An 11613-nucleotide genomic window follows, 5' to 3' on the forward strand; every position below is an offset into this window, starting at 1 on the left:
GATGAAAGTGATTGTGCATAGTCACCGAGTCCTGCCAGAGGGAGGCCACTAGAGACCATGATGCCTCATCAGCAGGAGCATTTCCTTTATTTGGCATCCCCAGAAGAGGAATACGGGCTCTGATATGTGATACAAAGATAGGATGGTGTTGCCGTTGTAATAAAGCTGGCAAAGCTAAAATATAGAAGTCATGGGAAGATGTAATTTTAGTCTTTATGAATGCAGCAGGTAATCCAGGAGTAAGCTGAGCACAGGAAACACTGTCAATGTGCAGGGTAATAGCCGAGGATTGTGTTTCATGGCTATGAGTGCACAGTAAATACTGTCAGTATACAGGTTAATAGCCGAGGATTGTGTTTCATGGCTATGAGCACAATTTTTAACTCTAAATGTTGTGAGGAAGCTCTCCCTGGTACAGCCTTCCAAATTTTAAACTCTTGAGTAGCAGTATTGAATATCACACAAGTCATTCCTCCATGGGAATAGCATTAGTGAATATTATATCCAATATAGGTACAGGGTTTGAACTGACAGGAGAAAAGCTCTTTTCAGTGGTTTATCTTGAAACATGTATTGGCTTCCATGGAGGATAGTGATTATCCAATCTTCCTGGGAAACCAAAAATATTAGCTTGGAACGAAGAGTGACTACTATAAAGAGAATCATTTATCAGTTATATGTTTATTGAAAGGTCCAATTACAATATCCAGCTCCACAGTAGTTATGTGAACCGCTCTGTGTCTCATCTGTCTTAACAAGATACATAACACAGCCAACTGTGTCATATGTCATAATCTTTGAAGGGAAATTTGAGGACAAATGGACCCATTCAATAGTATGGTTTGGGTTTTGAAACAGTAGTCTACTGGGAACAGGATAAGTATCTGTCAAATGGGCAATCAGTTCCTTGGTGGGATCTCATCAGGATAGTTTTAGTGCATTTAGTGACTCCTTAACCTTGCTTGGAGACAATAGAGCTCTGCGATCTATGAATGTCACTGAGAAAGGGTCTGGTCCCCTTCTAGTGTCTGAAAGAGGGCAAGCAAATCACCAGTAGTGACCTATAGAAATGGCCTGATTCAATTAATGTCTCCCAATGGCTTTTGAAGAGCACCTAGCGTGATTTGATTAGAAATTTGAAATTGAGGAGGGTTTACAGATACCATGTGTAAATTTATAAGGGATTCCAGAAGATTAAAAGGCAAAATTTGCTGTATTATAAGTGACCCCAAAAACTCTACCAGGGAACTTCTACAGCTGATAAACTCCTTCAGTAAAGTGGCAGGATACAAGATCAACTCAAAAAAATCAGTAGCCCTCCTATACACAAATGATAAAAGGGCTGAGAAAGAAGTCAGAGAAACATCACCCTTTACAATAGCCACAAATAATATAAAATACCTTGGGATAACACTAACTAAACAAGTGAAAGACCTTTTTGATAAGAACTTTAAATCCCTAAAGAAAGAAATTGAAGAAGATATCAGAAAATGGAAGGATCTCCCATGCTCATGGGTAGGTAGGATTAACATAGTAAAAATGGCAATCTTACCAAAAGCAATCTACAGATTCAATGCAATCCCCATCAAAATCCCAACACAATTCTTCACAGACTTGGAAAGAAAAATACTCAACTTTATATGGAAAAACAAAAGACCAGGATAGCTAAAAGAATCCTATACGATAAAGCAACCTTGAGCATCACCATCCTGGACCTCAAACTCTACTATAGAGCTATAGTAATAAAAACAGCTTGTACTGGTATAAAAACCGACATACGGACCAATGGAATCGAATTGAAGACCCTGACATTAATCCATGCACATATGAACACCTGGTTTTTGACAAAGGAGCCAAAACTATACAATGGAACAAAGAAAGTATCTTCAACAAATGGTGCTGGCATAACTGGATGTCAATATGTAAAAGATTACAAATAGATCCATATCTGTCACCATGCACAAAACTCAAGTCCAAGTGGATCAAAGACCTAAACATAAATCCAGTTACACTAAACTTAATAGAAAAGAAAATAGGAAGCACTCTTGAACGCATTGCACTGGAGACCATTTCCTAAATAAAACACCGACAGCACAGACCTGAGCACAACCATTAATAAATGGGACCTCTCAAAACTGAGAAGCTTTTGCAGGGCAAAAGACACAGTCAATAAGACAAAAAGACAGCCAACAGATCGGGAAAGATCTTCACCAACCCCACATCTGACAAGATTGATCTCCACAATATATAAAGAACTCAAGAAACTAGACATCAAAGCACTGAACAGTCCAATTAAAAAATGGCTAAAGAGCTAAACAGAGAATTCACAAAACAAGAACTACAAATGCTGAAAGACATTTAAAGAAATGCTCAACATCCTTAATCATCAGAGAAATGCAAATCAAAACGACTCTGAGATACCACCTTACACCTGTTAGAATGGCTAAGATCAAAAACACCAATGACAACCAATGTTGGAGAGGATGTGGAGCAAAGGGAACACTCCTCCACTGTTGGTGGAATGTAAACTTGTACAACCACTGTGGAAATCAGTATGGCGGTTTCTCAGAAAATTAGGAATCGAACTACCTCAAGACCCAGCCATACCACTCTTGGCATATACCCAAGAATGCTGATACATACCATAAAGATACATGCTCAGCTATGTTCATAGCAGCACTATTTGTAATAGCCAGAACCTGGAAACAACCTAGATGCCCATCAACGGAAGAATGGATGAAAAAAATGTGTACATATACACAATGAGTACTACTCAGCAGAGAAAAACAATGAAAGCATGAAATTTGCAGGCAAATGATGAACTAGAAAAAATCATCCTGAGTGAGGTAACCAAACCAGAAAGACAGTTATGTATGTACTCACTCATTGGTGATTCTAGATATAAAATGAACAATCAGACCACAACCCATAGATCCATAAAGGCTATATATATATTGAAAAAAAAATAGCCAAATGAATGAAACACATGAACTATGAACCAAAGGCTGAGGGCTCCCAGCTGGATCAGGCCTCTGAATAGGTGAGACAGTTGATTGCTTGATCAGTTTGGAGGCATCTAGGCAGTGGACCAAGTCCTGTGCTCATTGCATGAGTTGCTGTTTGAAACCAGGAACTTATGCAGGACACTTGGCTTAGTCTGGAGAAGGACTGACCTCCTGACTGAGTCTACCAAGTTGATCACAGTCCTCGGGAGACTTGTCCTGGAGGAGGTGGGAATGGAGGGTGGGCTGGGGGAGGGGAGGGGGGGGGGAGAATAGGGAACCCATGGCTGATATGTAGAACTGAATGGTATTGTAAAATAAAAAATATATATCACAAAAAAAAAGAAAAAAAAAACATTACATCCTAAAAAAAAAAAAAAAAAAAAAAATTTGCTGTATTTTTGTCAGAGGCAACTCTGAGACCTCTATTGTTTAAACTGGTCAGAGCTAGTTGAAAAACTTCCTCTAATTTGTTAGAATCATAATGGGCAAGCAAAATATCATCCGTATAATGAATAAATGTGACAGAGGGGTCATTTAACAAACGATGTAAAGCCTGAAATACATAACATTGACACATAGTAGGACTATTTTTTCATTCCTGAGGCAATACTCTCCATTGCCAACTCTGAGCGGGATATGCATTGCTTGGCACAGGTACAGAAAGAGCAAACCTTTCCCTATCCTCTTGTTGTAGTGGGATAGAGTGAAAGCAACCTTTGATATCTAAGATTATAATATATTTATTAATATGGATGGCAGTACCTTGTGGGAGACCAGGCTTTAAAGACGTCATCTTTTCATTTGTAAATTAATAACTCTTAAGTCATGTAATAATCTCCATTTTTGCCGGGCGGTGGTGGCTCACACCTTTAATCCCAGTGCTTGGGAGGCAGAGGCAGGCAGATCTCTGAGTTCAAGGCCAGCCTGGTCTACAGAATGAGTTCTAGGACAGCCAGGGATACACAGAGAAATCCTCCTTGAAAAACAAACAAACAAACAAACAAAAAGACCATCCTTATGGGCGGGACTGAGGGCTTCCAGGTTGGGGGGGGTTATAGGAACCAGGAGCTGTCTATCTTACCATATTTAGAGCACAATCTTTTACCCAGTGCTTGCCCGTTGGACATCTGGGACATTTAGTAGGTGACTTTGGAAGTACCCTTTTTCTGCATTGGGCAGTTGCTCTTAAAATGTCCAGTTTGTTCACAGGACCAACAGGGGCCATTAGACTTTAGGGCTGCCCCAAGAGCTGTAACACAAATTGCTAAATGGTCTTATTAATAAAAAACCTGGAGCCAGATATTGGGGTGAAAGCTGAAAGATCAGATACAACAAGCCAGCCACAAGTTCTTATCACTTAGGAAATCCTCAGCCCAAGAGAGCTACTTCCTGTGTACCCACGCCTCTATACCTTTCTATGCCCTGCCATCTTACTTCCTCTCTCTGCCCAGCTACATCACTTCCTCCTCCCACCCAGCTCTATTACTTCCTGTCTATCTGTACAGACCTCCAGACCTCTCTGATTAACTAGTACTGGGGTTAATGGCGCGTGCCACCACGCCTGGCTTTGTTCCCAGTATGGCCTTGAACTCACAGAGATCCGGATGAATCTCTGCCTCCTGCATTCTAGGATTAAAGGTGTGTGCTACCACTGCCTGACCTCTATGTTTAATATAGTGGCTGGCTTTTTCCTCTGATCCCTAGGCAAGCTTTATATGTTAGAACACAAATAAAATATCACCACAAAGAGCCTCTACAAAGACAGTGGCAGTATACATCTGAGTCCCTATTTCTTGAGATGCCAGGATCCAATCATCCACAGGGGCATTCTTTATTGGACCCTCTGTAGCTCTGCTGTGTTCCCATCATAAGCAAGTGGGTGCACCAGCATGCCAACCTCCTCAATATGCTGTACTTTCCATTCCACAGAACTTTAGTCTCACCAGAAAGGCTCAGTAGGTCCCTGTCTTAAATCTTTGAAATTTGCTGTGTCCCTTGAGGAGGGCACAACCTTCCAAGCTCTGAGGGCACACAGACAAACTCGGTTAAAACACTGAAGAGATCCAGAAGCCTGCTCAGCAGGTGGTGAGAATGTGATTTCCCTCTGTAACATCTCCACATTCAATGCTACACCTGAGTTTCTATTTCTCTCAGCCTGAAGTTCACATTGATTGAAATAATGTGCCTTCCAAATCAAAAAGTCCTGAGGGCTCAAACAACTTCCAACCAGCTGTTTATAATCCTCCAGTGTGTTTTAATTCATGCTTATGGATTCTAATAATTGCATTACATGTGGAGACTGACATCTGTCATCTCAGCACACCCTCAACTGCTGGATGGTTTTAAGGTCATGCGAATGCCATGTTAAAGTTCTCTGTGGGGCAGAATTTGATTTCACTGGAAAAGCCGAGACTTTGGGTTGCACATTCGGCCAACAATCATCACTACTAGCACAAAGCCATGAAAAGGATCTAAATGTAGCAGCAGCCGGGATTCCTCACGGCTAAGTGAGTGCAGTGTTCAAGCAATGCAGTCAAGCAAGGGTATAAAGAAGAAGGTGTTGCCTAGCAGCCTTCACCTGGACCACTCTTCCCATGACTTACTGACTTCCTCCTTCTTGCCTGAAGTGTCCTTTCAGATGCAGCAAGAATTTGTCAGCGCCATCTTGATTTCCTCCCTGTTCTTCTTCTTCACTGACCTTATCTCTGTCTGCTACTAGAAAAGCTGCTCCCTTAATGACTCCCCCGCCCCCACCCATAGCCCCCACCCCACCCCTAGACATCCAGTTATAGTCATAATAATGGGATAGAAAGATCCAGACAAGGAACGTCCAATCCTAACTTCCTGTCTCCGTGTATTACTCAAAGCTCTCTGCCACAGCTCTAGATCAAAAAGCTCATCTTTAGAAAACCAAGGATTTATCTGCAGAACTCAGACCAAAACTTTTCTAACTCCTCTTTTAGCAGACACTTTACTACCTGAATTTGAGCTGCTCCTTGGCCAGGTGGCAAATTACCCATTCTGCACCCCTCCCCCACCCGCCCGTTTCTTCTACCAGGGGCTGCCTTTACCCTATGTACTCACATGCCCTACATTTGGGCACCAAATTGCTATGGTTACTGGGGTGCCCCCCAAAAGACAGCGGTGCCCGCGGGTTGGTAAAGGGTGCAGCTATAAACCACTCCTGAGACGGTTTCATGGGAACAGCAATTGCTTTAGCGCATGTGAGCAACTGCTTATACAGTGAAAGTCTAGCGACTGAGATTGGTTAGCATAACCTTGGACTGGATAGTGAGCACTTATACTGTATGGGTTACAGCTCTGAGGGGAAAGGTTTCCTCCATACAAGTGTTGCAGCTTGAGGGGGAGAGGTATCCTGGTAGTCAGGAGCCAAGGAATACCACAAAGTCACACAGCACAACAAACTTCACATAAGATTCACTGGGAAAGACACAAGAGGGTGGCCGCCTCTGCTTGGGCAAGAAGCTGCAAAGATCTGAGCTGGAGGCAGGCTTTATATAGATTTCTTGGGGGTGGAGCTTTCCAGGATGGAAATTTCCAGGATAGGGATTGGTAGGATTTCAAGTCCTGAGCTTGGGCAGACTCAGGGATTGGTGGGTTTTCAAACTCAGCTGTGAGCTTGGATCTTTTACCCTGCACAGACCACCAGGGTCTCTGCATGGAAGAAGCACATTAAAGCAGATGTGGAGAGTGCAGACTGGTCGGCAAGCCAGCTGCTGGTTACTGTGCTACCTCAGACTTCAGTGTTGCGGCTTCTGGGAATACTCAGGAGCATGGTGTGCCCTGCTTCTTATTTAGAAGCGCGGTATGCCAAGTAGGCTGGCCGCCAGGTCATGCCTGCATTTTCTCCTACAGGTACTGTCTATTCTGAGAGGTTACCAATGTGACTCTTGTCTAGATCTTGTGTTGCTCACCGATCCTTTCTCCCTGTCCTTTCCAGTGTCCTAAATATCTTAATGAAGCCACTAGCCATTGCTGGCAGACAGACATGCACCCCTATCTCTTTGGATTTCACTTTTCAGGAGGCTAAACTTGGATGAAAAATCAGAGACCCTCTAATAGACTGTGCCGACTGACAGCACTCATTTATTTTGTGGGTGCCCCTCAAGACCCTCCTGCGTGGGTTGTAATGCGGTCTTTGTTCATTTTTTAAAAGCCTCAGCATATTTTTAAAGAAAGACTTGTAATTCCTTTCCTGAGGTCCACCCCCACCAAAGGATTTGATTCTAGAGATTTTTCCCATGAGGTGATAGAGTTAGTTGAAAAATATGAATACCATGAGACTGGATATCACTGAAGTCTGAACTGCCTACTCATGCACCTTATGCCTTCTGGGTCTGTTTGAGCCTAATTATGACATCTATTCTACTTGATCATGTGGTGCTTTTGTACAGGTCCAATTTTCCATTGTATGTTCAAATTAATAACGAATTCATGGGCAGTAACTGGAGGCCTATTAGATCTGAATCTGAAATGTGCCCCACAGCTCGTGTGTGAATTCTTGGCTCCTAGCTAATGTTGGTTTGGGGAAGTTCTAGAAACTTCCTGTTTGGAGGAGGTAGGTCACTGGAGGTGTGTCTTTGAAGGTCATGTCTTGTCTTGGTCCTTTCATGCTTCTCCTGCGTGGCTTCCTGTCTGTTAAGAGTTGAACAGCCTCGTTCTCCACATGTTCCCACTGCTGTCTGTTCTGTCTATGTGCATGGAGCCAAATCAACACGGAGTGAGTCTTCGAAATCCTAAGGAAGAGAATCTGCCCTTCACGCTCTTCTGTCGGGTATTTTGATCACAGTTATAAGAAAAGTGACTAGTACAAATGTAGAGTTTTCGCTGTACCTAAACATGACCATTTTGTATCAGAAGCTAAGCGTAATGGGTGATTCTTGCCTTTGTGCTGAGCTACAGCCCCAGGGCAGTAGTATGTCTTTTCTCTTATATTTTTTCTGATAGGATGTCTTTTTGCCATGCAGATTTGTAAAAACTCTGTGTGTATTTGATCTGTGTGCATCTTTGTGTTTCTGTGTATGGTGTTAGGCACAGAGATGCCCATGGCATTCGCCTGTGGAGGTCAGAGGACAATGTCACATGTCAGTCCTCCCCTCTTGTTCACTGTGTGTGGCATGTTCTAGGCTAGCTGCTCTGTGAGATTCTGGGAATTCTCTTTTTTCCACTTCCCATCTTGCTGTAGGGGTGCTGAGAGTCCAGATGGTGCTACCACATCTGGATTTATGTGGATTCTGGTGACCCGAAATCAGGTCCTCATGATTGAACGGCAAGTGTTTTACACACTAAGCCATTGTTCTAGCCTCCAAGTTATTTTAGTTTGTGTTCTCTAGGTGAATTTCTTGTTTAAAATTTTTTATTAATCCATTTTTTGCATTTATGCAAACATCCTGATCACAGTTTCCCTTCCCCCCTCTCCTGCTCCCTCCCCTCCCCTCTCTTCCAGCCCCTTCTCCCATCCACTCCTCTTTTGGCTCCCTTCAGAAAGGGAGTCAACAAAGCATGGCATATCAAGTTGAGGCAGGACCGAGCTTCTCCCCCTGCATCAAGGCTGGACAATGTAACCCAGCATGAGGAATAGGTTCCCCAAAGCCAGCTCAAGTGCCAGGTCCTGCTCCCACTGCAAGGAGCCCCACAAACAGACCAAACTACACAACTGTCCCCGACACACAGCGGGCCTAGGTCGGTCCCATGCAGGCTCCCTAGCTGTTGGTCTAGAGTCTGTGAGCTCCCACAAGCTTGGGTCAGCTGTCTCTGTGGGTTTCCCCATCATGATCTTGACACACACACCCCTGCTCTACAATCCCTCCTCCCTCTCTTCACAGGACCCCTGGAACTCGGCCCAGTGCTTGGCTGTGGATCTCCGCATCTGCTTCCATCAGTTACTGGATGAAGGTTCTATGATGACAATTACAAGAGATGCCAGTTCAGGCACCCTCTCTGTTATTGCTAGGAGCTTTAGCTGGGGTCATCCTTGTGGATTCCTGGGAGTTTCCCTGGCACCCTGAATGAAGACATCTCTTTCATTACTCCCCCTCTCTATCTAGCCCCCAGCCAGCCCAACTCTATCCCTCACGTTCACCCCCCACCCCTGCCCCCAGTTTACCCAGGAGATCTCTTTTTTTCTCCTTCCCAGAGAAATCCATGCAACCCCCTTTGGGCGCTCCTTGTTACCTAGCCTCCCTGGGACTGTGGATTGTAGCCTGGTTATCCTTTACTTTACACCTAATATCCACTTATGAGTGATTTTACATACCATGTTTGTTTTTCTAGGGCTGCATTACCTCACCTAGGATGATTTTTTTCCCCTAGTTCCATCCATTTGCCTGAAAATTACATGATGTCATTGTTTTTTACAGCTGAGTAATAATCCTTTGTGTAAATGTACCACATTTTCTTTATCCATTCTTTGATTGAGGGGCATCTAGGTTGTTCCTAGATTCTTAGCCTCAAATTTTTAAAATATACTTTGCTTATATAGAATTTTTTCTTGCCATGCATATTTTTTTGCTTTAGTAAATGTTTTTGAATTATCCAGTAGTGAAATTTTTATGCAACCTCAGATTCTTATAAAAATAAAGGTTAACATGATTTCATTGCACAAAGGAAAGAAACCTGAACCAAGCTATAAAGACAGAAGTTAGGGCTATTTGCTTGAGTGAATTTTTATTGTACAACATTACACTCATTAATTTGACCATTCTACAGTATTTATCGAGTTTCTTCTCTGAGCACTGGACCACTTAGAGTCTTCTTCTCTGAGCTAAACATGGCTAGTTAGAGTCCTAGGGGTAGAGTTAGCTGCATCAAGAGGCCGAACATTCACGTCACACTTTTGAAATAAACAATTTTGGTAATGGCTGCTTTGACATCCTTGTTCCTCAGGGTGTAGATGAGAGGGTTGAGGATTGGTGTGAGAATAGCATAGGCCACATTGCCCATGATGTGGAAGTCCAGGGGCAGGTCTGCCCTGTAGGCCACATAGGCTACAGCAATGGATGAATAGTAGGTGCCCACCACCAGGAGGTGGGAGCTGCAGGTGGAGAAGGCTTTGGAACGCCCTTCCCTGGAGTTGATACGAAGCACTGAGGCCAGGATGCAGGCATAGGAGAGAAGCACCAGGAGGAGAGGGAGGAAGGACACCACCATGGCGATGCAGAAGCCCATGAGGGTCTGGGGGTGGTGTCTGAGCAGGAGGACTGGACCAGAGCCAGGTGGTCACAGAAACAATGGTAGATGTAGGCGATGTTATTATATACCATTTGAGAGGTCTTTACTACTGCTGGGACAGGCAGGAGGAGGGCGGTGATCCAGGCACTAGCTGCCAGTGCAGTGTTCGTCTGTGGGGTCATGTGGACGGGGTAGTGCAGAGGGCGGCAGATAGCCACATAGCGGTCATAGGCCATGACCACCAGGATAAAGGCTTCTGAACATGTGAAGCTTTGGAAGAGGTACATCTGCAGTAAGCAGGAAGGGAAGGTGAGGAAGTGGTCTCCCAGCAGGAACAGCGACAGCATCTTAGGGACAGTGGTTGTGGTGAAAAGGATGTCCAGGGCTGAGAGGTTGACTAGGAAGAAGTACATGGGCTTGTGGAGGCTGGGCTCTGTCACCACGGCCACCAGGATCAGGGTGTTCCCCATCAGGATGAGCAGGTAGAAGAGGAGGAAGAGGAAGAACACAGGAAGGTAGAAGGGCTCTGGCAGAGAGGGGATGCCCACCAGGTAGAAGACAGTAGAACCATCTACCGATCCATTGCAGGTTGTAGCCTCCATAGTGGAACAGAACTGGAGGTCTGGGTCATGGGCGACTGGAACATCTAAAAACCAGAAAAAGAAAGAATTCTGTTGTAATCATTCCATAATGTTTATCCTTAATTAATCTGTTTTCATATATTTATTTATATAAATAGTATATGTAAACAGTTATTTATAACCAACTCCAGAGGACTGGTGGTGGCCTGTAAGATTGGCTTCTACCGTCTGAGCCCCAAATCTGTCAAATACCAGTCAACAGTCTACCAAACAGAAGTTGCCATACATTGTTTAGGTTACAAAGCAAGAGAAGAAGCCAGGCCCAAGCACCCGGCCTTCCTGTGGGAAAATCAGTTGGTTGGTCATTGGATCACTGTCGTGAATGTGCTTTGGAATGACTCCCTCTGGGGCTTATCTCAGACTCCACACTACGCGGGTTAGGTTGGTGAATCTCTGACACCAAGTTCTTCAACACACACTCTGCTTTTGCACTCACTCAAAAGTTCCAGCACGTGGCTTTGGAGGGACGGCTTTGTCCAGGGTTCTCGGTAGCGCACTGCAGCTCACACATTCATCAGGACTCCTCCTCGCTTGTGCTCCTCCACCTGGGACTCTTTGGACTGCATGGGAACTGGGTATCCGAGCCTTTGCTTCCTAGCAAGGTGTGGTAGGCCATGGCAGCCCAGCACCCCACTGTAACAACTAGGAAAACCTGGATAAATAACGTAAGTCATCATTTTGTTGAGATAGGGTCTCACGTAGCCTAGCCTGGCTTTGCATTCACCATGTATCTGAGGCTGATCTTGAACTCCTGATCCTCCTGCCTCAGCCTGCCC

At 44.2% G+C, this 11613-nt stretch overlaps 1 protein-coding gene across 1 annotated transcript; it reads right to left on the reverse strand.

The window, feature by feature from the left end:
• Nucleotides 1-9848: 9848 nt before the first annotated feature.
• Nucleotides 9849-10798, reverse strand: LOC114698644 (olfactory receptor 2AT4). Its single transcript, XM_028877421.1, is given in 2 exon segments — nt 9849-10207; nt 10210-10798. Coding segments are annotated over 2 exon segments (948 nt in total).
• Nucleotides 10799-11613: the final 815 nt, after the last annotated feature.

Source organism: Peromyscus leucopus, chromosome 1 (genome assembly GCF_004664715.2).
Source record: "Peromyscus leucopus breed LL Stock chromosome 1, UCI_PerLeu_2.1, whole genome shotgun sequence".
NCBI lineage: Eukaryota > Metazoa > Chordata > Mammalia > Rodentia > Cricetidae > Peromyscus > Peromyscus leucopus.